Source organism: Pezoporus wallicus, unplaced genomic scaffold, assembly GCF_028554395.1.
Source record: "Pezoporus wallicus isolate ANWC-B61680 ecotype Strahan unplaced genomic scaffold, APGP_CSIRO_Pwel_v1 contig_8232, whole genome shotgun sequence".
Lineage (NCBI taxonomy): Eukaryota > Metazoa > Chordata > Aves > Psittaciformes > Psittacidae > Pezoporus > Pezoporus wallicus.
The window spans coordinates 2,467,342-2,493,406 of record NW_026637105.1 but is presented as its reverse complement, the minus strand read 5'-3'; the positions used below and the strand labels follow the sequence as shown (position 1 = coordinate 2,493,406).

The 26,065-nt window shown below is 47.5% G+C and overlaps 1 protein-coding gene across 7 annotated transcripts in view; it reads right to left on the bottom strand.

The window, feature by feature from the left end:
- ARID1A (AT-rich interaction domain 1A) overlaps positions 1-26,065 on the bottom strand; it is a 59,515-nt gene that overhangs the window by 13,830 nt on the left and 19,620 nt on the right. For 5 of the 7 annotated variants that reach the window (XM_057403569.1, XM_057403563.1, XM_057403564.1 and 2 more), the window contains 10 exons: positions 21,842-22,054; positions 20,688-21,149; positions 19,648-19,761; positions 14,138-14,275; positions 4,221-4,461; positions 3,762-3,851; positions 2,904-3,071; positions 1,983-2,298; positions 614-759; positions 417-526 (listed from right to left, as the gene is read on the bottom strand). In XM_057403569.1, the coding sequence (XP_057259552.1) occupies positions 417-526; positions 614-759; positions 1,983-2,298; positions 2,904-3,071; positions 3,762-3,851; positions 4,221-4,461; positions 14,138-14,275; positions 19,648-19,761; positions 20,688-21,149; positions 21,842-22,054 (1,998 nt within the window). The remainder of the gene's footprint in view (positions 1-416; positions 527-613; positions 760-1,982; positions 2,299-2,903; positions 3,072-3,761; positions 3,852-4,220; positions 4,462-14,137; positions 14,276-19,647; positions 19,762-20,687; positions 21,150-21,841; positions 22,055-26,065) is intronic. The other 2 variants (XM_057403565.1, XM_057403566.1) reach the window with 2 other exon arrangements.

Genomic DNA, 26,065 nt, shown 5'->3' with positions numbered 1-26,065 from the left:
CTGAGGGCTAGTGGGTCTCTGGGGGGTAGGATGACAAAGTTCAGGCTCCTCAAGGATACTGTTATTAACACATGTTTAGTGTTTACTGCAAATATAGCCAGAGCCTACTCTAAAACAGTCTAAAAGCGCCGAGACACTTAAATTATGCTCCAAATCACAACACATTCCAAAAGAGAACAGCCCACTGACTAGGACCACGGTCACAAGCAGCAGTCACATCACCTATGACAAGGACAATCACGCTACCAAGAAGTCTGGTTCAGGGTAAGAAGAATGAATCAAATTAGCTTTCCCTCAGGAACCACACTCACTCCTAGACAGAGGCACTGTCTGATCCAAGTAACGTGCAGTGGTTTAATTTTCATGGATGCTGAAGAGGATGCGAGTCGTTAAAAACAAAACCCAAAACATTTTACCTTTGACTTGGACTCTGCTTTTGGCGTCCCATCTGCCTTATTGTTCATTTTAGTTGCAGGTGTTAATTTGACGTCCCCAAGACCCATCATTTCGGGGCTGGCTGCCATCCCTAGGGAGTGAAAAGAAGCTTTAACACTCGTTTTCAATTCAGCACAATGAAATCGATGAAGTGCCTTAATGGTCAGCATTGGCTTACCTGCAGAGTTGTTGGCCATGTTCCCCGCCATCGGATAGGGGGGGCCCTGGGGGTTTATCATGCCAGCCATACTGTTAATTCCCTGTCCATAAGGAGGTCCAGTGCCCATCATTCCCCCTTGATTCATGTTGGGATAACCAGGAGGCCTGGAGAAGGCAAGGAAGAAACAGATGCTTACTCCCAGTACTAAGCATTAAGATCTTGTCTCCTAAGGAAGCAGCTTTGCTAAAAGAAACCTACAAAAGAAGTGGAAGTGACCTTCTCCAGCTCACTCTTCCAGCAAGAGACCAAAGATGAGGTGCTCTTTTAGAGCTTAGCAACCCTAGAGCCTAAGTCTCATTCTCAAAAGAGGATGCAAACTGTTCTGAAAGAGGCACTTCAGTTCTGACCGTTCTCACCCTGACTCTTGTTCTAGAACATCCCCGAACTGAACTTCATTTCATTGTTAAGTTGCCTTTCCAGGGAAGAACAGGCTGCAAATCCTGCAGCCCTGTGCATTTAACTGAGAATACATGATGTGTATAGATCAACAGTGTAGTGCTCCAGCCACATTTAATGATTTTTCTTTCTTTCCTTTGTGCCACCCATACAATCTACATCATTTCAGATTTATCAGAAAGCCTCATACACAACTGTCACTCAAACTCACTACTCAAAGGGACAGACTTTGATGCCTTTATTGGCATTTGGGAACTTGACCTCTTGGCAGTCATGGATAACATCAGACAGTAGGCTGCAGAAGCAGCCCTTAAAGTCAGGATAAAGAGGACAGTGCCCAGTCAGATAACAAATACACCCAGCAGCTTTACTGGGGAAACCCAATTTATAAGCAAGGTCATGGCTCTGGTGGCATTCTGATAAGCCACGCACACCGCCTCTGAAATGTGCAATTAAAACATAACGAAACAAAAAACCCCACAGAAAACAGTTGCAAAGTTCACTGCTGAATTCCAGCCCCCTTTTCCCCAGCTGCTCATCAAAGTTGTAAAAGGAAGGAGTTCATTACACTGGACAAATGGAGCTGCATGGCTGGCTGCTAGATTTATAGGCTCTACCATACAAGCAGTTTATTTTAAGTCACCCATCTAACAAAGATGATCAGAAAGCAAAAACAACTGAAGGGATCTCTGAGTTAGATTTCACCTATGAATAGTAAAAATTCCCTGAAAATGTCATTAATGATGCACTCCAACACTCTGCTTGTCCAAGCTTTAAGCTCTTCCCTTTCTTAGCACTGAACATTAATGAAGAAGTCTCCAAGAAGGGCAAACCTTTGAGGGTTTGGGTTATTCCATCTACAGCTTTGAAACCAGGACCTGCTGTAAGGAAAGGGACTTTTAACAGTGACCAGGGGAATGTCATTCCCTACCTGTTCTGGATGGAGTTGGCAGCAGCGTGCATGGCGGCAGCAGCCGCTTCTTGTGCTTTGCGATTCATGCCTCCTGGTGGGGGGCACATCCCTGTCCCCACCTGAGGTGGCATATTGGCCATGTTGGGTCCATAAGGTCTGTTCCCCATGGTGGCATGGCTCATCCTCCCTGGAGGAAGCCCACTGTACGGTGGCACACCAGTCTGCCCATGCATCTGGCTCCCTGCTCCCATGGGGTTCATGCTTGCTCCCATTCCTGGACTGGGGTAGTTGGCATTGGACATAGCATTGTAGTTTGGCTGCCTGGGATAACCTCCTAAGGAGATATAAAAAAAAAGAGGGGAAGACAACATCATTCAACCAGTTAATGAATCACCATAAAAATCTTCTATCAGCAAATATTTAAAGATCACTAACAGAAATGAGGGGGAGTGTTAACACCTCAACAAGAAGTCAAAGTACTTGGATATAAGCCACATAAAATGTGTTTTGACATAGCCAAGGAACAACATCGATTCAAAAGCTGCCTGAAACTCTCCCAAACCTCAACCGAGCCAAGTGAGCCAAACAGCGCAGGACAGGATGTCAAAAAACCTCACTTAACCCTTTCCAAAACATACAACACTCAGTCTTCTTCCTCTCCAAAGAAAACTGGCTCTTCCTTCTGTGTTACACTGGCTGCAGGGCCTACATCTTTTTAAATGAGGAGGAAGGAGCCTACATTTAGAAGTACAACTAGCAACATGTTTCATCAGCCTCAGTACGAACAAAGCACGGTTCCTTCCATTTCATAAGGAGCACACTGGTTTGTATGACCCACACATTAAGGGGGGACAAATAAAAACAGCTTCTTAACGACAAGATGTTACAATAGAGATTGCTGAGCTCAGTTCCCACCTTGTGGAGCTGACAGTGCCTCACCTTGAGGTCCGTACTGCCCACCCTGGGGTCCATAGCTTCCCATGGAGTTCTGCTGGTATGGCCCCATTCCAGCATGCATCTGTCCTCCAGAGGACTGACGGGGAGATAAGGCTGAGCCGGGCTGGGGTGAGCTGTACTGGGGCATCTGAGGATTCCTCTGCATGTAACCTGGTCAGCGGTGAGGGGAGGAGACAATCATTAGTGTAAAGTATCCAGGGGTGCCACTGGACACACATGTTCTGAAGTAACAAGAGACCCACTAACAAAATCCTTTCAGCAACAGCCTGGACACATTTTGCAGTGGTTGCTATTAGGGAGCCAGTGTTATCCGTGAAGATAACAGATCCAATTTCCTGTTTTAACCAGAAAAAAACCCTTAGTGTCACAGGAGCAGACAGGGGGACTGCAAATCCTAAGGGCGTGCTGTTGGGTTTTGTCTGCTTGTTTTCTCCAGGTGACAACTATATACCTTCAGCCATATGAGGTGGAATTTTACATGCATTTCCCCCCACACTAACCCTATTCTCTTAGGGCAAAAGGCATACAATGTTTCTGTGAGCACCCCTCATTTTGAAGCTTAAGATCATGGACACTGAACAAGCAACATCCACAGAAAAGAGTGTGAAGAGCCAGAAAAAACATCTCACAAGCCAAAGTATGAGCTCGGAGGCAACATTAAGAGGCCAACCAACCAGCAACAGCTGAATTTACAGCAAAATGCTTAAACACTCGCAGCTTATAAACCCAGGGCATCTTTTAAATGCTACCTCACCACAGAATCCATGCCATCAGGCCAGGTAATTGTTAGTTACACATCTACTTTGATTACAATTAGATCTTTTAACTCGTGTCACACACCTCGGTCTTGCGCTATGCTTGACTGGTTCATGGAAGGATGCATGATACTGTCCGACTGGCCACTGGGCGGTCGGGGTGGCATCTGATTGCCTACACCACAAAAAGGAGAGTGGTTAATCACAAATCCTGCACACCACAAACCCCAGGATGCAAGAGCAAACACCAGAACTACAACCAACTTCAGGAGAAGGCTTGTGTTGGCCACAGTGAAGGAAAAGCAGAGCAAGACCAGGCACATTAACCCAGCAAAACGACACTGCTGGCTTACCAGCCATCCCACCCGCTTTATTATATCCTTTCAAAGTTAGAGACATTTAAAGCAAGCAAATGAGCTCACAGGACCTCAATAACCACACAATACTGACACAGGCCAATTCCTCCCCACTGACCACTTCAATTCACTCTCCAGCTGCACGAGGCAGCCCCACCAGAAGATCAACACGTGCCAAGCAGCATTACCTGGTACTGCAGCAGGTGAAAGTGGACCAGAGCGGGACTGAGCAACACTAGCTGGAGAGCCAACTGGGGATGGGGAGGGTCCTCTGATGCCTGGCAGGTGAGGAGAGGTATGTGGAGAGAAAGGAGACTGAGCTGGGTTACTCTGCTCTCCTTGACTGCTGGAAATCCCTGATGTGCTTACTCCAGGACTCAGGGCTCCTTCTGTACCCATGGGTAGATCATCTATTGAACCAGACAGGTCCTGCAATACACAGAGAAACACATCAGGCAAAAATAAAGAGACATGGGACTGTTCTCTCACCTACCACTAAGAAAGAGTGTATTTCTCCCTTAGGCATACTACAAATAGAAATCAATGAACTCTGTTCGTGTTATTGTCAGTAAGGAAGGCTGCTGCAGACTGAGGTAACTGCCAAATGTGACTTATCCTGCTGCCTATCTCTGAATCCAAGAGTTCCCTTGCTGGTGTGCTGAGTGCTCGCTGATGGGCTAAACGACTTGCTAATTCTCCTTCTTGCTTCTTTTAGTTCAGTTTAGAGGCGAGAAATGAAAGAATGGCATCAGCATTCCAGGTAAAACTGCAAATGCAGGGAACAGTCTATGTGATCACGGCTTGGAAGAGAAACATGGCTCAGCCTCTGAACGACAGAAAACTCCTGCCTTGCCATAATTAATTCATAAACCTCATATGAGCTGGGAAACTACTCACTGGAGATGGATAAAACCAAACTAAACAGAGATTTAAAAGGAAACCATAAAACACTCTTCAGGGTTCCCACTTCCCTTTCTTCGGAGATAGCAGAAATTAGCAGTTATGATATCAGCCTGTTAAAGTTCAGCTTTTCTTGAAGGCAAGGCTAGAAAACACCCTTCCTACTGCACGTATCCACCCTGGAGAAGACAAGCACAGAAAGCCTAAGGAAGTCGAAACTCCAGTTGCCACAGTAGCGACTGCAAAGGGATGGCACCAGAAGTCAGCTGGCTAGTGTGGAAAATGGGGATACATCCAAGAAGGTGAGGTGCAGATCCAAGACACACAGTTGGACAAGCTGTTTGATAATACGGTGCATCCAGCTTGGCCTGGAGTAAAGGAGTAACAGTCCAAGACAGAGCAAGTGGTGGCGCATCTGAACAAAAAGCTGGCAATTACAACTATTCCAGTGATTAGAGAAAATCCCTGCCAGGGATTCAAAGGATCACAGCAAGTGAAGACCAAAGCTTACCAGGACTTCACCTATCCTTTGCAGAGCAATCAGCCCTGCATCAGAAGCCTTCAGGACTGAGCCCTCAGGGTATTTCAGCTCAACTCCCTCAGCCCAGAACTCAGCTGACCAGCCTGAACAGAGCCAACCTCCTCTAAAACACCATGTCGAAAGGCTGAGCCAACTGATACATAACCTGGACATCCTGGTCTCATTTATGCTGACTGGATGAGGTCTGGTTTGGGTAACATGTTCCCAACCCTGTGCAGTGTCAAAGGACCTCAGACACAAGATATTGCAAACTTCTCAGCCTTGAGAAGCAAGAGACCTATCGCTCCATAGCACCAGTCTGCCAGGTGATGTGTGAAGAGGCTCTGACAGCACATCCCATCAGCTAAGCTGCAGAACAGCAAGTTACCACATCCTAGCAAGTGGAAAACTGAAGCTACAGAAGAATAAAGAACCACTGGGGAGATATGCAACAACCTCATCACACTTGTTGGGCAGACAGTGGCATTCAGGACAAAGGGGAGAGCCGGGCTTCAGCTGCACCACATTCAGCTGCCTGCTGCACAGGGCAGTCTTGCCTATTTGAACAGTGGAATTTGATCAAAATGCTTCAACCAAATGCTGGCAAATGGCACATTTGAGCAGAAAACACCAGTCACTTGGTGGGATGCTTAGTGCATAGCATGTCCTTCCTCCCCTTCCATTACTGCTCCTCTTTGAGAGATCCCTTCCTGCTCAAGTCTCAGAGGCCTATTTGCTTACTGCTGAAGTATTATCTTCCTGAGGAAAGAAAAAGCTTTGTTTTATTTCCAATGAAAGCCAAAAAAAACCTGCAGAAAAAGCCTAAAAATAGTGATGAAGATCTCTTGCAATCTTCACTGCCTTCCTACTGTAACATCAACAGCATTGCTCCTTTATGCAGCTATTTAAGATTTTTCCCATGGACAACTCTGACAAACCCCACATTCCAACTGCAGAAACCATCTGAAGTGGGAGCTGACGAGAGAGCATTGCCAACATCTTCCATTAAAAAGCATCAACCAACACAATCAAGGAAAAACCACTCCTCTCCCTGAGACTCAGCATCTAACTTCAGCCACTGGTGTAAGACACACATTTAGATCCCCATCTAAGTCAATGAAGGGACCAGAATGTCCAGAAGCTGAGTCCAACCTAACTTTGGATGGAATTCCCTTCAATAGTTACTATGAAGAAAACTAACTCTATCCCAGGCCAAACCAGGACAACACATTGAGGTATTTCAGTCTGAACCACCAAATGCATCCAAATACTGTTTTCATCACCACCAAAATGAAGCTGGAGGCCAAACCTCTTTGCAGCAGCTTTAAAATCCCTACCACCATGAGCTTACATGGATACAGCATTTCAGAGCAGTTAAACCTTCACACCAGAGGGGCAGAGGCTGTAGGTACTCAGATGAGAGACTTTTAGGCTCGCAAGAAAAACCACATTAGAAATGTACACCTGAGACAAACTACTGGTGTGAGGGGACAGACCCAGAGCAAGTGTGCAAGGTGCAATGTGGAACTTCCCTCTATCGGGAATGTAAGTGACAAGCATCTCCTAAAGGCAAAAGGTTTGCCTCCAGGATCTGAGGAGGTCATTCCTGCTACACAGCTGTGAGCAATATTCCTACAGGAACTGGGCAGACCAAGAGGATACTTTCCTGCCTGGCATTGCTAAGTTGTATCTGCAAGACATAAAATGAAGCAATGTTAAAAACTGCTTGAAATTTAACCCCTAAGTAACTAGATAACAACCTTCCACGTTGATGTCTTCAACCTTGCATCAAAGCTTAACCCAAGTACTGCAAGTCGTTTAAAACCATTCAGTTTTAATCAAGCAGGTTAATACAGGGTTGCTGTAGACATGGGAGCGAGGGCCCCCCTGCATTGCTGGCATACCACCACAGACCTCCCATAGAGGAAAAGCAGACCTGTAGCTACAAGGCTATGGGTCAGACTCTCAAACCATCGGTTTAAGTAAGTTCCCAGGGAATTACACATCAACCTTTCTTGGATGTTAGGACCTGAACTGGAACAGGGCCATAAAAATCAGCTCACTCCTAAAGCAACTTCCACCTGTAAAGATGTACGAGCTTCAGGAATCCCAGCAATAAAGGGATTTCCCACTGCCAGCACAGCAGCATCTGTTGAGTGTGTGATTCAGCAAGACCAGCTTTCTCAGAAGAGACACTTGTGCAAGGGGAAGCTGAGGAGCAGGGACCAGAATGCCCAAGCCTGAGAGGCTCATCAGGAAGGAGCAGTTTCCCACCTCTCGGGATGCCAACCATCAAGGCAGAGAGCTGTGGTGGGGTTTTCAACTGCACCTAAAGGAAACCCTTCAGCTGATATCCCATTTACTCAAGTGCACCACAAACTAAGGGGGAAAGAAATCATTCCCCAGGCTGTTTTAAGGGAGAGCTGCAGCAGAGAAGCCTTTAAAAACCCCTCCAAAGCTCACTGAAATAACAGAGGCATGCTGCTGTCAGGGGGGTCTGGATCAAGCCCAAGAGGAGAGGGCCAGCGAGGTTTTATTTGCCTCCCACAGCGCATCAGGAGGAGACCTGGGAAGCCGCAGCAGCACCAGGAGAAGGGCTTCTCCTCTTCCCTCCTCCCACGAGCACAGCCAATCGAGCCGAGCCAGGAGGTGAAGCTCCACAGCAGTAACTCTGCCAACTCGAAGGAAACGTCAGGGTCTGGAGAATTTCCTCACGTGTTTCCAATGTGTTTTTTATGCGTTTTATTGCTCATCTGCCATGCAGATCAAAAACGCTGGAGGGATTCCAACTATTTCACACAGAATCTCACACTCCAGGCTGGCTGCAGCCCCAAAGCCTGAGTTTCTTCACTTGAAATACTGCCCAGTGTTATTTTGGGATGTGACCTGATAGCGGAAGCCCACGGGGACCCTGGAACGATAACTGTTCCAGCTGCGATTGGTTGCCCAACCCTCACTGATGCCAGCATGGGTTTGTCAGTACTGCTGACAAACAAGGACTCGGCAGCTAACACCTTCTTTTCACACCACAACAAAACCATGCCTGAAATCACACAATCTGGTACCCGAAGGAGGGGGCAAGGGAGTTCATCTATCTCAGGGAAAAGGTTGCAAGTCCTGGCATGACCAACACCAGGGAGCTGGTTAGTGTGTGCTGGAAACAGCAAGGCTTCTATGAAAAGAGGAACCACCATTTCACTATCTGATACAAGCTCATTTGTTAAACAAACACAGAGATGAAAGAAACAACAAGAAATACTTAAGATCAAGGTAACAAAACCCCAGAGGTGAAGAGACTGAAGGCTCTGCTCAGGCCCATTCCCATTCCAAATAGCTGCATAAAGCCCCACTGATGTGGAAGAGCCGGAAGACTGACCAGAAAGCAAACTGATCTCCTCACTGGGGACTGCAGCCTTCCTCTACTGCTCCCCTGCCCATCCCCACCCTGAGTGCATATGGAAAGTGTGGGGGAAGAGGGAAGGAGTGCAGACAGGCTGGGATGGTTGTAGGCACTATCAGATCACTAGATAGTGCTCAAGGAAATTATGATCTGGAGACGAGCATGTGGTGGAGCTTGTAAATTCTCTAAGGCCAGTTGCTTCCATAAAGATGCTTGCAAGGCAAGAGAACAATGACTAATTTTATTCCCCAATTCTTTCTGAAAGGGAAAAAGCCTCTTCATTGCTTCTGACTAATTGAAATCCCCACTTTCTCTTACAAATTCTTTTTCCCTGCAGTTCCTTTCCACTCATTCAAGAACCATCAACACTTAAAAATCACAAGCTTGTCCTTTCTTTCCCCTTTATTTCCACACCCAAAATACTTCATCTCTCTCTATCACAAGAATTACACAGCTGACTGGCAAGCCAGGATCTCCCTGCTATTTCAGGAAGATGGATAGACTCCTCCTTCTGCCCTGCAGACAACTCAATCTTGCATCCTGTGCTTCACAAAGCACACTATCTCACAACACAAAGCAGCCTGGGGACCCCACCATGCTCCAGTCACACCAAACTCACAGGAAACACCTTGCAAAGCTGACTTGAGATTTCCACAGATGTGATGGAAGGGTCTGGAGGGGGCTCTGCAGCCATTCTTCCTACCCACTGCACGCCCCATCCACATTGCTGCCCCAGCAGAAACCAGAAGCTGGAGCTGGGGAACCCAAGTTCAGTTGAAGAGCATTAACTGGATTTCCACTGCATCTAGAGGCAGTTATAATCTGCTGTCTCCAAAGGTTTTCTTGCTGACAAACCGAAGAGAATGGAGGCACGCTGGAAAAGGCCCACGCTCCTGCAAGCCCTCCACCACCACCAGCTCAGTGTCAGCTGCCATGCTCTAGAACCCTGACAAAATCCATCAACACACATCAACCACCAAGAGGAAACCCACCAAGCACCAGCTCTCGGCTCACTGAACCAGGGGGGTGGGACTGCAACCATTTACCATCACCATGAAAGCAAACTATTCCAAAGGCAAAGCACATCTCCGAGTCCTGTCCTACCCCAAAACCACACAACCTGTTAAAGGGATGCCCACCACTTGCCTTGCTCTGCTGTTCTACCATCAGCGATTGTGGAGAAAATAAGAAGTCCATCTTTACAGCACCAAAAGCACCTTCTAGATGATCATCATTCTTGGTGTGCAGATGGGCTGGACAACAGACAAAGGGGATGAAGAAGGAATCGTGCAAGATGTCTCTCCAATAAAACCTCTCACTGCTTCTAGAAGAACATTGCTGGAATCGAGAGCGAAGTGGAAGATGCTGTTTGTTAACATCCCGTTCAAAGTTAGACTTTGGGAAGAGTGGGGCAGAAACCAAACTTACACCTTTTGAAGCTGCCATTTTACCTGTTAAGGATTTTGTGTTCACACACGTGTGGGAAGCGTGCTCATCCACGTGCTCCAGCTACTCCAGATGACTGAAGACTAATCCAACATAACCAAAGCCTAGCAATACAAGCTGGTGTCCCCCTTGGTCACATACAGCTCTCCTCCACTGCCATATAGGTCTGAGGCCCTGAGAAGTGGGCTTTTTTTAGTTTAACAGGGAAAGATGACTTTCTCCAGGCGTAAGAATCAGGGAATACCCAAAAGAAAGACCACTGCCATGCCAGCGTGGGCTGCACAGTACACTTCCATGTTTCAGGAAAGCTTTTAAACTCACGGCCTTGCCTCTTCTCTTCTATCACCCTTCAAAATGGGACCTCATCAGCAACCAGAAGGAACAAAGGGATTTAATTATGCAATGAAATCACTGGGTTTGGCCCCTCAGATACATCCCTGGAAGCTCAACCTCTGCTCTTTGCAAGGATCACATGGAAGCAACCACAAACTGTAGACAGTTGTCAGGTTCTGTGGCAAACTCGGCTGGAACCAAAGATCCTGGTTACAAAACTAAGCAAGCAACTGGATCTTTGAGGCCTACTGAATGCCACTTCTCACCCAAGCAGTCCTTAGGTAAAGGTAGTAAATGTTCAGACTTTTACTACTTCACGGAAGAAACCACCTGCCCACTCAAACAAACACCAGGAAGGCAACATGACCAAGGCTTCTGCTCTGCTAGCTAGAGCCCATATCCCCTTCCCTTAGCAGAGGTTTAAGCTGCTCTCAGGCATCAGTGCTGACAATTACAAACGTAAGATGGGGACCAGAACACGCAGGAGAGATTCGTTCAGTTTCCTTGCTAAAAAAGAAGCTGAAAAGCTCATTCTTCCTGGCTGGCTTTAGATGAACTGGTGGAAGCCGCTGGCTGTAGCTGCACTGCAGGGAAAAGAGCATTCAGCAAGGAGGCTGTCAGGAGGAGGGGCTCAGAGGCACACCAGAAATTGTACTCTCACTGCACAAAACCAGCTGCTGCTCTAACCCAGCTCAGGAAATCCAGGTGAGCCCGGCTGTTTGGCAGAAAGCAGGGACAAAATCAGGAGGGGAGGACGTCAGCCACGGGGAGTGCTGCAGGCTTTACTACATTCCTGCAACGGGAGCCCTTGTGGAACAGCCGGCGCTGCTACCGCAGCAGCCATTGATTTCGCAGAGGTCGATACTCCACTCCCACAGATCTACTCGGCAGGAGCTTTAATCACATCTACTGCTCCTGCCCTGTGCCCCCCTCCTTTGCTTCCCCCTCCAAACAGCATTACATGGAACGAGGGACACACACATGTCAAAGGGGCTTTCCTCCCCCTCCAAACACCCAGCACACTAACAACAGCTTTATTCTCGGTCTTTGGAGAGGAGAGCTTCAAAAGCTGAGCTTGCAGCACAAAGTAGAGAAGGAGCAACGTGATTCATCCGCAAAACAAGATGTCGCTGAAGGGAAAACTTCCCCTGTGGAAGGCCAGCATTCCCATTCCGGTGCTGAGCCCTGACCCTGGGAAATGCAGCAGCAAAACTCTCCAGAAGTGTTTCCAATTTAACCCTTTGAAAACTGCTCAGCCTCTAAAAAGCACTGCCAGGTCTATGTAGACACTGATGCACCATGAACTGTTCCAAGCAGCAGTGGTAAATGCTCAAGTTTTGATTGACAGAGCAGTGTCACTTCAGCTAACACAGAAGTTGCCACAGCAACTTTGCCACACAAAGGATAAAACCTCCAGCTTCAACATTTAACAACGACCCTAGAACAAGCTGCAGGAAAGAATCCCAGCCTGGTTTGGGTTGAAGGGACCCTAAAGCTCATCCAGTTCCAACCCCCTGCCACGGGCAGGGACACCTCCCACTAGAGCAGCTTGCTCCAGCCTGGCCTTGAACACTGCCAGGGATGGGGCAGCCACAGCTTCTCTGGGCACCCTGTGCCAGCGCCTCAGCACCCTCATAAGCATGGAAAGAAGCACAGAGGGCCCCAAGCACAATGAGCAGCAGCAGATGCTCTCAGCAACACTGAGGGTGTTGGGGATGCAGGGGGAGTGAGACCTACAAGTCGATCCTATCTATGAAAAAGGCTGAGAAACCAGTGTGGGTCTCACATGACAAACTCCAACCCTTTTATTTAAAGAGCTTTAGTTTGTCTTGCAGAGGTTTTTAAGTACTCTCCTTCAGCGTGAAGACAAACCCCAGCTCATCTAAAACGCTAAGTCACGTCAGAGGCAGGAAGCTACCCTCCTATTGCCAGCCATAAGGATATTCCAATTCTCCAGCAGTGCTTCCTCTGGAAGGCGCTTTCCAGTCTCCAATGTGTTCAATTTAGACTCCACAGCATTTAGTCATCTCAGCATGTGATTATGCCACCATGCCAACCACACGAGTTAGGGTGGGCAAAGAAATGCAGCAAAGGCAGGAGTCTGAAATAATTCAAATATTAAAAAGGCTCCTCTTCAGGAGGATATTTTGCATTTTAAGACCACTCAGCTTTTGTTATTCGGAACAATTACAAATGTCAGGATCAATTGCTAAAAAAGCAGAAGGAAGGGAGATTTTAGGAGAGGAGATTTCTAAGGTATCAGGTATTTGCAAGCCTCATGCATCCAGCTTGTCCTCTCGCTAGAAGAAGCTGTTCAAGAGACAGCTCAAAGTCCCAAAGTTCACAGTTACTCTGGGGAAGCAGCAACGGAGTGACACGAGGGCCTACATGAGCCCTTGGACACAGCCACTTCCAGCCCAATGCCTGTCTGCAATACCAGACCCGAGCCCAGGTACTGCTGGCCTGGATGGGACAGAGAGACTGGAGACACATTTGGAAAGAGTCAAGGAAATTCTGCTCTTGGCCTGACTCAGAGCAGCGAGCGTGCATGGAAGAGGTAACATAACCATGGAAACCTGGCCCAGGCCAGACGCTGACGTACGCTCGGTGCTACCCTGGGGTCAGGGTGCCAGAGCACTCCATTCCTAGAGATGTCGCTCCTTGGCACTTCAGGAAATTCTTTTTCTCTTCTTTTTTTCTTTAAACAGAGGGTTCTGTTTCCCTGGGTAAGGCCTAACTCAAAACTGAAACCCAAACACACAACTCCTCCTCCACGTTCCAGGACCTCATTTTAAATCACAGCGCAGAGCAAACCCTGTCCCCAAAAGGGGTGGGCACAAGCCCATCCGAGCAGCATGGCTGCAGGAAGGGAGCAGGGTAGACCAAGCCCTTGGCCCTTGCCATGCCCCACATTCGAGCCCCATGTGGAAATGGTTTTCTCCACAGCACTTATGATGTGCTTGTCTCCAAGACAAGTCAATCCAGCATGCCAGAAGGACATGAACAGGAAAATGATTCCTGTAAACTGAAAGCTCATGTGTGGCAGGGTTTAAAACGCGTGCAGAGCTGTCAGCCAGAGTTGAACACCTTCATTCACCCCTGCAACCACTCCATGCAGCAGAGGAAGGTCACACCAACAGGGACCCTCCCTCCCCTGCATGGTGCAAGACCTCTGGTAGGTTAAGTTTTGGTGCAAAGGGATGAGGATGAGTATGTCCAACATCAGACTCACAAGAGGCTTCCGCACGTTTTAAAGGGTCTGCAATAACACCAAATCAGCAGCAAAAAGGAAGTGAAAAACTCATTTCCCTGCCCTACAACAAAGAGGAGCTTGTGGAGGGGTCACCCTGTGCAGCGCACACCTCAGCAGTCACGGTGCAAGGAGCAGCCCTGGATGCTGAGGCTGCAGCAGCACAAGGGGATGCCTGCGACGGAGCACAAGCTATTGTTCAGGACCCAAGACCAGAACTGGTCATCCTACAGCAATTTCCTATTTAAACACTGACCCGCCTAGTCACTCCGGCCGGGTATAGCAGACCAAGACACCATCCTCTCCCGAGCAAGCTGCGAGCTGTCCCTGCCGCCTGCCTCCGCACGGAGCTCGCCGTCTCCTCTTTCACTTGGGTCCGTAACTGAAATCGCTCCTGAGAAAACGAAAGGCTGGGGGTTAGGGGGGAATCTGTGCGAGGCGTGCAGGCAGGAAGCAGAGCTGAGCTGCTCTCGACCAGAATAGAAACAGGAAACGAGCCCGGCATCGAGCATAGCACAACCCACTGCCAGCGCAGGCTCCTGCGAAGCTGCATCAGCAGCTCTGTGAAGCAGCAGCAGCTCTAAAGGGACTTTGTTGGCTGTGAAGGTGGAGGGTTCCACGCAGCCCAGAGCCTGGGTGATGCAGCCCGGGATGGGGAGGTTCCTCCTGAGCACTGGGGTCAGATTAGCTCAGTTCCAGGCTGGAGGAAGAGGGGTGGGAGGAGAGAGAATTGCCACATGGACAAATAGCTTGGCAACACTGAGAAACAGGTCAGAGGAGTGAAACACGTCCCTGGAGTGGCTGGAAGACGAGGGCAGCTCTGGAGGCAGTGCTCCATGCTCTCCACTGTTAGCAAAATAAAAAGGTTTCTTCATAAAGGCATCACCTCCTCAAAACCCCCGCAGAAACGGTGCCACAGTCGCACACCAACAACCCTTGGTCAGGAAAAGGACACGTTTCAACTCCCTGCATTATCATAACTTGGGACAGAAACCTTCATATCAGCATAAACTGAAATGCACAGAGCTCTCTCGTACCAGTGTTTCAGGTATTGTGCTCCTCGGGGCAAGCCTCCAGGTCCTCCTGTGTTTATCTGCACATCCAACTGTGATCCCCAAGCACCACAGCATGCAACTATCCTGCTTTGAAATGCACACACCACTAATCCCTCTCTTAAGGCAAGCAATAAGACGAGCTCAAAAGGCCAAATAACAAACCAAACAGAAGCAGGAAGTCCCATATGGAAAAAGAGCTTGAAGTGACCATCAGATCCATCTAGAAAAGGTTCTTTTCCCCTCAAAAAATTGACAAAATGATTCATTTTAAGCCCAAAGAGTTCACTTCTTGGGCTGCACCTTCCTTCCCATCCACAGCAGCTCTGAGACAGTTTTGTGCTGCATTTCAGCCTGTTGCAGTGATCATTTCCAGGTCAGGGGACACAGCTGACACAGCTCAACTTTATTGCACTTGAAGCACCTCCAGAGTACAAGCTGAAATGAACCACTTGGTAAGAACAAAACATCCAAATGGTGCTTCTGTGACAACATCCAGCACCCACATTCAGAAACCACTTAAGAAAGGCAAAAAAGTCCCCCACAACTGATGGGGAGATATTCACTGCAGGGTCTTTCTGCAACGGCCTCAACTCTGCAGCCTCATCCCTCTCCCCTCCCCACGAAACCCGATTCTCCTAAATCCATACTGCAAAGACCGAAGACCAGGATGTGCATTCCAGAGTTGAACAGGATCAGGAATTGGTTTCCAGTTGGTTATATTCCTTTCTGCCACTGTTCAGCTCTAAAGTCAGAGATGAACCCAAGTGAGACGCAGCTGAACAAACAAAACAGGTCTCCCAATAATGCAAAATACAGAGATTAAAACAACTCCCACTCCACACCAAGCTGAAAAGAAGTTGCCCACAATAGGGAAGGGGTTTCTCCTTCTGCCTGTGCAGTACACTGACCAAAAGAAAACAAGGACATTGCAGGGTGGGAGCTCTGAAACCTGCCCCAGTTTGCTTCGTGATGTATTCACTGCAACTCAACTGGAGCTCAAACACAGCTTTGCTGTTGGGAGCTCCAAAACCTTGCCCCTGTCTGTCCCTCCTGGTTTGGCCACACTTCCTACCCCACGCAGAACCTCTCCTATGGAAACAATGCCTCTCACAAATGTTCTGGTTTGCACCGATAGGAAAGCTTCACTGAAGAAATCCCAGAAGGTCCAGTGAAAAGCAAATACAAACCAATACATAATGGTATCAAATCAGTTTTGTTCTATAAATGACTTTTAGGGCCAAGCTGGAAGTCCCAACACCACAGATACCAACTTCTGCGGTTGGGAAGGTATAAACAGCCCGGTGTGAAAACCACTGTCTGGATGCTCTACTCCTCCTCCACCTCAAAGCCATCAGAAACTTGCATTCAACTCCTTCAAGGCAGCCCATCAGACAGAGTTTGAGGCGAGACAACAATCTGCTGCATATTCCATAACAAGACACAAAATTCCTCACAATGAGCCTAAAACTCCAGAGAACTTTGCAAAAGAACTCGTTTGCAATCCAAACCCAAATGGATGTCCCAGCATCCTATTTGCTCCCCCTGTACTTGCTACCAGCACCTTCCATGTCTAAGCAGAAGGCAATTAGTAGCTGGAAATATGTGATTCCTACAGACTCAGAATCCAAGCCTCCAAAGGTAAAAGAGACTGAATAAGCTGGATATGACTTGCCAGGGAGAATCCTCTGCTAAGAAGAAGGGACCAGGGAATCTCCTGGGAGAAACAGATTTATACTAAGGATTACTATTCCTCTGTTACACCTAGACACAAAAGACTACATTTCTCCCATACCCAGTTGCAAGCTAAGTTTACTTGAGCTGCAATCCTGACAGAGATTCCCTAGGGAAGCAGCAAACTCTTCAGAGAAGTTCTTCACCTAGCCTGCTACAGGAAAAGAGTAACAGACAGGACACTCATGTGGATGCATTCCTCTTCAAAAGGCATCGGTGAGTTCAAGTTAGCAGGAGCATTCACCCCCAAAACCAGCAAGTATCATCTTCAGAAAGAGAACAACAAATCAGGAAACACCTAAACCAGGACAGCATATACCGCAAGCAGAAACAGAACACCAGACCTTCTGCTACTTACAGACAAAGCATTAGAGAAATCAGTAATTTCACTCTTCTGCTGTCAGGGGTCTGAATACAGGGACACCAGCAGGAAAAAGTCTGGTTAGTGACACAAAAACCATTGTCAGGAGGGTATCTGGAAGACAATCAATGTGGTGGACCTTAACAAGGCCACAGGAACTGAACAATGTGACAATGTCGCCATCCAGGAGATGACCACATACCGCAACACTGATAGGATGAGCCACAGAAATATTCCCCCCTTTACAACTTACAACTCCAACATTAATGATGATGTCCAATATTGATGTGTAAAGGCACTGGGTACACAAAAGCCTAAAAAGCTGCAACCTCCTTTTCCTGCTGGAGCTGATCCCTGTTTAATTCGAGATGATGCCTGGCAGGATTTACCCTCATTCCAAGATGCCCAGTGAGCTATTCCACAGCCCCCAGTGAGGCTTGGGAAAGGGCTCCGAACTCCACAAAAAATTAAAAGCCCACAAACTAACTATGCTTCCCTAAGTCATCCATAATGGCAAAACAGGGATCTAGGAATCCTCCTGAGCAGGATAAAACTTTCTAAACCAGACAGACTGAGCAGTATAAGGAAGATAAAAAGAAATCGATTGCACCCTTTCAGGTAGCTCTTTTCTTTCTAAGCATCCCCAGGCCAAACTTCATGCAAGAGACTGATCACTGAAACAAAAGAATTGGCTTCCATACACCTGGGAGGACCTCCCTTTATAATAGTCCACAGCATCACTGTCTGATGCATTTCCCAGTTGACAGACAGGGATGCTGCTCTTGTCCTACAAGATCCTAAACAAGGAGACACATTAGGAAGCACATACAAGAACAAGGGTGAGTTTCTGCAAGGGGGGCTCCCTTGTTTAACTTTTGCCTACTGAAAAAGAGAAGGCCCAAAACCACACTGGGGTTGGGTAAGCTGAAGGCTGCTTCGTTTCTTCAATGCAAATTATTTGGTGATACAGCCAGGGAAACAAGCTGACTATTAAAGTCTGTTCAAAACAGAAGCTTTAGAGCTGGCCAATTCTAGGAGCTAACCCCATTCTTTGTACCCTACAGCAAATCTCTGAAGGCCCTGATGAGGAACTGGTGGACATTTAATACTTCAAACCTGGACGCAATTCCTTCATGCTTACAGCAGAGATGGCTACCTTTTCTTCAACTGCTTGGGAAAAAGAAACATTTGAAAGGGGCCACATACATTTTAACCACAAGGTATAAAACAAACTCCCACTTGGTGCCGAGAAGGAGCCACTTCTGCTAAGCAGAGCAACTAATTCCTATAATCTGAGTCAGAGGGCGCTGATTGGTAGGATTCAGGAAGGCCCCATCAACAATGCCACTGAACAGGACTTCCCACCGTTCCCAGCTACAGCAATTTCTTCAATTACTTCAGTGGCTTCACTTTTCCTACAGTCTTTGCCAGGAGATGGGTCACATGGAAGAACTTGTGGAGAGGCAGAGTGGAAAGAAACATGCTATTTAAAAGGATTTTTTTCCCCCCAGGCCTCAGAACAAATTAAATCTTTGTAATCAGGGTCCAAAAGGATAAAAAGAAAATGGGAAAAAATAAAAGGGAAAAGAAAGGAAAAAGAAACAACCCACAACTACTCCCATTAGGTGGTCAGAACTAGAATCACTTTGTATTTTGGGTGACAATTTGTACCCACAATCCAAAGGATTTATTTCAAGGGGCTCCCAACAAAGCTGTTCTCATTGCTGAGGGCAAAAATAACTTTGCTATACACACAGCTCACTCTCCTCACACCGACCCAGCTGCAGCTTAGAAACCTGATTTAGCCAGTGGCTAAACAACAAGAAATGAAGGCTCACTCACTTCCTACTATTTCCAAGGAAAGCAACCAGGTAAATCAAAACTCAGCAGCTCAAAACTTTGCCTCCAAGTCAGAGGCAGAGACCAACATGTGGAAACTGATCTAAACTTTTAACCCTTCTCTGTTTTCTTGATGAAGTTTGGACCCAAAGTTAAATCTGGTCCAAAAAGCTACAGGAACACTAGGCACCCATCTCATACCCAAGCTCACTGTACATTCAGCAAGCAGATCCAGAATGCAAAAGAAGATATAATTTTCCATCTGTGAAGGAAGGAGCTATCTGTGACTGATCCTCCTCACTCCAGGTACTAATAAACTTGCTTTTTCCCCCCAGCTGTTCAGTCAGATTGGAGCAAAGAAGCTTAAATCAACAGTGTAAGAATCCAATGACACAGAAAGGGAACCAGGCTCTTAGCCACCAGCACAACAGTGGGCTGAAGGAAAAAGAACATAACATACAAGTGAGACACTTTCCCCCTGAAGGTCGGGGTTTGCTCTAACAGGTACTTCAGGCACTGCAAACAGAAAGCTCCAAAATACAATCTTTTAGCTGGAACACGCAGACCAGAGGATTCAGGGTTAAACTTCACTCTCAAATCCATTACTTTTGTAAATTACATTTAATCTCCAGTGGGAAGCCAGAAGCTAATGACTTAGTAAAAAGCAGAGGCAGCCTCCATCATTCCCATTTCCATGTGGAATACTACCAGTGCTAATTTATCCTGCTGTGCTCCTGATTGCCCTCGCCCCAGTCGCTTCTAGATCAGCTCACCACTCACCGGCAGGCTAGAAGGTCTGGACTGAAGATTCAAGTTCATATCTTCTTGCCCTTTACTGGAAGCCATTGAGGGAGCAGACGATGCCTGGGACCCAAATGAGTCTTGAGATAACTCCTGAAACATCAAGAAACACCAAAAACCCACAAAGGGGAATAAAATAAAGCCTCTGCCAGAATCACTCTGGTAAATTCTCACATTGTGGAAGAGTTCTGCACCCTTGGTGACATTTGCCCAAACCAGGAAATCAGACAGCAAAGAGTACAAGCAACCAGGCACAGGGCTCTGCAGGAGGACAAACACTGCAGCAGACACCTAGAACATGACAAAACACCAACTCTGGCTTTCCCTTATTACGGATCCTGAAGAACAGGGACTGTCCTGGGTGGCTGCCCACTTAGCTTCCTCATCTTCCAACGTCTTACCACAGCTCCAAGTGCTTCATTACACAAACAAGGCAAGTCAGTGACAATCTTCAACTTCTCTAAAGCTACCTTTGATTCACTGCAATGTTTGCTGAAAGGTCCCTGCCAGCTTCTCACACAACTACTACCAGAGTAAGCCTTGCTGAGAAGTACAATTTACATAAAGAAACAGCTTCATGATTTGATCTGCAATTCCATACGCTTGACACTTTACGTCTCCTCCCTAAAGCCAAGTTTTACAAGTAAGAGCTAACTGCTCCCTCACAATCCACGAGTCGCGCTGCTTTTTGTGCCACACCAAGTAACTCTGGAGAACACCTGGAGAACTTCCACAGGCCACAAGGGGAAAACTATTACATTCTGAAATCCTTCAGACTCGGGTGGCCGATCAGCAGCATTTACTCAACACTAGTCTTCAAAACTGCAGTATCACCACCGTAACATCCCTCTGTGAGGGATACAGATCTAGACACGACAGAAAAAGCAGCACACCTATTACTGTCATCATTCCAGCCAGCCTGCTGATGTGGTGTTCAACAGACTTTTAATGCACAAAGGAAAGGATCTGCCCAAGTTAAAAACCACTCAGAGAAGGAACCAAAGCAGAGGACGTCCTACCTGAGGAGGAGGGAAGCGTTGCTGGGAGTATGCAGACTGCTGCTGCTGCGGCTGTGACTGAGGGTATGAAGATGACTGCTGAGAAAGAGCCGAGGAAGCTGTCTGCTGAGTTTGTTGCTGCTGCTGGTAGGGCGACTGGGACTGCTGCTGGGAGTAGGGAGGCTGACTCTGTTGATGCTGCTGGGCTGAGGACTGCTGCTGAGGATATGGAGTTGGGGACTGCTGATGGGGAGGCTGGGACTGCTGCTGGGAATACGCAGGCTGCGATGTCTGAAGCTGTGGAGGTTGAGACTGAGGCTGTTGCTGCTGCTGATAAGAAGGCTGAGAGTGAGGGGTCTGGGATGGAGGCTGCTGAGAGTATGGAGGCTGCTGCTGTTGGGGATGAGGGCTTTGCTGGTTGTAATACGGAGTCTGGCTTTGCTGCCCATATGCACTGGGGCCCTGCTGTCCATAAGGAGGAATCTACAGACAAAAAAAGAGAGTTATACCAGTTATGAAGGTTGTTTTACACACACAAACTAAGATTATGCTCAAGAACTAAAAATTCAGAGACCTGTGCAGAGCAGCTGACTGGGAACATACTGGAAATGCCACTACCTAGATACTTCCCAGAGAACAGCAGAAGCCATTCATGTGTGACATCATTCTTGGCAGTAACAGCATTTTAATAAGGCACCATAACCAACTTTTTAGGGATCCTTATTTGACCACCCTTCAACATTAGTAACATTGAAAGGAAAGACTGCTTGCTCCAGAAAAAGGCAGCCTTTTCAGCAGTCCTGCACACAGTCCAGCAGGAGCCACCTGGATCATGTCATGAGCCAAAACTGACCTGAAGTCATTTTTTCTGTAAAGAACAGCCATGTCTTTAACAGAACACAGCAGAAAGAGTATCTTACTCCTCTTGCTATTTATTCGTCCCTTGTTCAGTGCCCTGGCATTGCCTCTCCTGGAAGCAAGGATTCCACAGGTCCTTGTACATCAGTCACACCTGCATCCAGGTGTGGTGCAACACATAGCCTGAAGAAATGCCATTTTCCCAAAGCAACCAATTCCAACCTGGTTGACGTGATCCCTTCAGAAGACACAGTACTCTGCTGCTCTTCTGCCTGCCCCTGCTGTGACCAGAGACTACCGAAGCTTGGGTGCTCTACCTGCTGTGCATATGAGATGCTGCCCATTGTACTTTGCGTCCTGCTTTGCATTCCCATGGGGTATCTCTGGGGAGTTTGCGGTCCATAGGGCTGTCCTGGATAGCCATGTCCTTGCTGTGGCCCAGCCTGAGGTCCCTGTTGTTGTGTGTAAGGGTTGTTTCCTCCATACGGCTGAGGCCTCATCTTCCCCATCTGATCCATTGGGCTCGAAGGCTGCAAAGCAAATCACAACACATGATGCACATCCAGCTACATCCAGGAATCGTTCACAACTTCCCCAGTCCCCAGAAGAAAGCTTCAACAGGTTGGCACAGGGAAGCAGCAGCTCATCTGCCTCTTCCCAGGTGCTAAACCCCACAGTCACATTCTGAATATGGCAGGATTCCTGCTGCCCTTTCACACCTACAGACACAAAGAACAAGCCCAAGGAGAAGAGGTCATTTTATGCTGATGTATCTCCCGTGGCCAGAGGACAGGAGAGAAAGGGGGAAGGATCATTAAGAAAGACGAATTATCAGTGGCAGTGACTTTTCCCATAGCAGGCAGTAGTTTAATATCCAGATATTCCACAACAAGGTGCATTTAGGCTGAAAATGTAAATGCTTCTTTCACATGTAACAATGTCTCCCAAAACACTACAGGCTATTAACTTACACACTTCAGTTAATCCATACTGATGTGTTAATATCGGGCAGTGCTACTGACATTCACAGCATTCAAGCCTGCAATTCCAGTTCTGTGTATTTCCCCTGTACACGTGCTTTGTGTGTGCTGCCTTTGCAGAAGAAAGGGTCCTAAATCAAACTTCTCTGGAGGCATGAGAACAGAATTTGTCAGCTTTGAAAGACGGGGCCCTGGGTTTGAGCCCAGACGTGATGAGACGAGAGAACAAATGCAACTTCCCTGGGACTTCCTCAGACTACCCCTGCCTGGAGCCAAGCCATAAGAACAGTCAGTCAAATGCTCTCGAAGTGCTATCAAACTCCAAACAAGAGTCTTGCTACCTAAGAGGTGCTCCTTCCACACTAAAGCAAGGACTGCTCTGCTGTAGTGACCTCCTAAATGAATCCCAGGCGCAGTCTTTAACCTCCATCGCTCAGACTGAATACGAATTGTTCCGCTGATCTCCCGATGACCTAAGTAATACCAATTAGATGTTTTCCACCAGATCACCATGACAATGGGCTCTCTATTACACCATTCCTTCCTGCAACTAGCCCTAGGGTGGTATTTGTACAGATCCACCCTCTCTTGCTGAGATCAGGTGCTTGAGGAGTGGCACAACAGGCCTGCACAAGCAAGTATCGCACAAAGCCGGCTCCTGCTGGAAACCAGAGAGAACCCTGGAGACCAGAACAGGGTTTTAGTTATGTCTGCAGAATCCACCCTTCCTAAGGGAAAACGAAGTTTGTGCAGCATGCTCCACTGGAGAAAACCCTGCCCCACCAGCCAGCACAGCTTGAAGTCCCAACACACAGACCATGAAAACATTTGTTTGACCAGCTGTCTGCTCTGGCTTGCCTGCCAAAGCAAAGCCACATCCACACAGCACCGAGGCCATGCCAAGCCCAGAGAAGCAGGGACACGACGGGGAGTTAATGGTACTCTTGTGGGGCAACAGATCTGGGCCACAGGAGGGAGTTTAGTGTGGACGGCAGGAAAAGCACCCCAGGTTTGGTAAAGGGGGTGAACGCACTCAAGTGAAATCAGGCTCCCTGAGACAAATTTGCATCAATATGGCATAAATCGAGAACCAGGTCCAAGTCCCCTTCTCCATCCCAGTTCAGCATCAGACACCTCAGGCTGGTGCCTGCAAAACCAGTGTTGCCATCCTACGGAAGCTGTTCACCAATGACCACGTGCATGGCACCAGTGGGATTCCCTCCCTCAAGGCAGGTTTTAGATGCCATGCCCTGCTCAGTTGCGCTGGATGTTTCCAGTTTTGTCCATACTGATACTAAAACAGTTCCGAAAGTCACATTTTATGGTTTATGTTCAAGTTATCACCCATGCTGCTGCTGAGGAGCAACAGCGTACTGAGAGGCTGCTGGACCTCAGACCAGGAAGCCTGGAGAAGCCCTGGATCCCTGTACTCCCAAATGGCCACACAGCACAGACCATGCCGTGTGCCCACAGAGGGTTTTGAGCCATGCTCTAAAAAGGAGCTTACACTCAAAGGGTCAGGATAAAAAAGAGGCTTTTGACGGCTGTAGTCTGAATCCTCGGAGCTACAGGGATACCTCCTGAATGGGAGCACCCATGTGGAGCCTCCATACACCCTAACGGATGCAAATTGTGTTTACATCTTTCAAGCAATTGTCCCTAATGCAAGTCTTGCCTTGTGGGTATCACCTTAGATTACTGACATCTTTCTCCCTCCCCACAGTATCTTCTTTGGTATGTAAAAACGGTGCCACCAGGAGCTGCTTCCCAGCCCCTGGCTTTTGACAAGTCAAAGCTCTCTCTCACCACCCCCTGAAACACAAAGCTCTTTCCTTCCACCTGATCAAATGCAACTTTGGAGACACTCAATGAACGTTTCAGCATCTTTTCTGTTTGTTACTTGCTTCCTCCTAGTTGCTACCTCACCTTCACAGCCCCGCTACCAAGGGCAGCTTCTCAAATACATTCCTGTTCAGGGATGTTCTGTTGGCTTTTTTTATATCTTAAACACACACACACACACACACCACATGCTGCCTCCTCTGCACAGATTTTCTTGTCTGTGGTCACCCACAAAGCTAACTGTATCTTCAGGAAGGATAGGAACAAGGTGAAGATCCACTTTTCCATGGCTCCTACAGGAAGCATGACGCCTGTTCAAAAACTTCAAGCAACATTTGGAACTGTTTATGCAGCCATTGAAAAGAAAAACCCCGAAACACAAAACCCAAACATATTTCCAGGATGTGACCAAGTCGTCACCTTGATTGCTCAGCGTAGGAGTGCATGATGTGCTTCCAAACTGCGCTGCTCTGAGCTGCTGCTCTTCCACAAGGCCCTAGCGTACAGAGGATGCTAAAAACAAACATGAAGAGCATCACTCTAAATTACAGCCTTACAGATACAATTCTATAAACAGAAGATATGCAAACGCCAATTAATCTCTAATGATGGAACTCATACACACATTCCCGACCTGTTGCAAACCAACAGGGTGGTTTGTGCTCCTCTGGGGCTGCTGGGTACATCTCAAATGCTGTGATACATAGTTTCTTCCTTCAAAATCTCCTGTTAAAGACAGCCCTTTTGCTAACGGGAGCTTTAACTGCGCTCATTTTAGCAGCATCGCTCTGGCTTAAAGAGCCTACCATCAGGAAGTCTGCCTAAATCTGCTCCCTCAAGCCTTTTGGGCAAGTCACAGTCTAAGCTGAAGCGCAGTGAAGTATGGATCGATCCCAGAGCTCATGCGAAGGCTGTGGGGGGAGCAGAGGTGCTGCCCAGCTCCTTTGTACACCCATGTTACACAAGGTGGGTAAGGCAAGAGGAAGCCTGTTCGCCTGCAAGAACACTTCAGGATAAATAAGGAAATACCAAACCCTGACTGCAAAAGGCTGGAGATTCTTCTCTGGACTGATACATGGGAAATCCTTTCAATAGGAAACCACAGGAGTAGATTACTGTGATTACACTTCAAAAGCAAAGGCCCTGCCACAGAGAGACATAATTGAGAGAAAGTGTTGCTCCTTGATCACTGAAGTCCAGACCCCCTGCTAACATCTCCTTGCATTCATAGAAATTGCTTCTATTCTCCCTTCAATCTCGTTATCTCTGCTGTTTTATAACACTCTTAAGTACCCAAACTTGGCAAAACACAGCCCTGTCACCAGTGGAACTTTCCAAAGCAGAGCGGTGTGTAGCGGAAGCAGCTGGTGCTCCAGAGAAATGCTGAGCTCTCCAGAAAATGTAAGGTATTTCCAGACCAAGAGCTAGTAACAGCAAGCCCAAAGAGAGCTTAAATTGCCGAGTTCAAAAGCTTTCCGGAGCAGGATGTGTAGTGTAAGGGATGTGTCAGACCCCTAAAATGAAACAGCACTGTGAAAACCGGCTCTCCTTCAACAACAAGCCAGAGTTTTCCTTAAAAAACAAGTATCAAAAGAGCTTTGAAGCAGACAAGAGGATTCCACAAACAATTCCTTTCTGATTTTGTCCAGCAGCAGAGAAGTTTGGCCTCTTGAAAGAACGGTTTGGTTCAGTTGGAGGGGACTCGCTTAATGGTCCCAG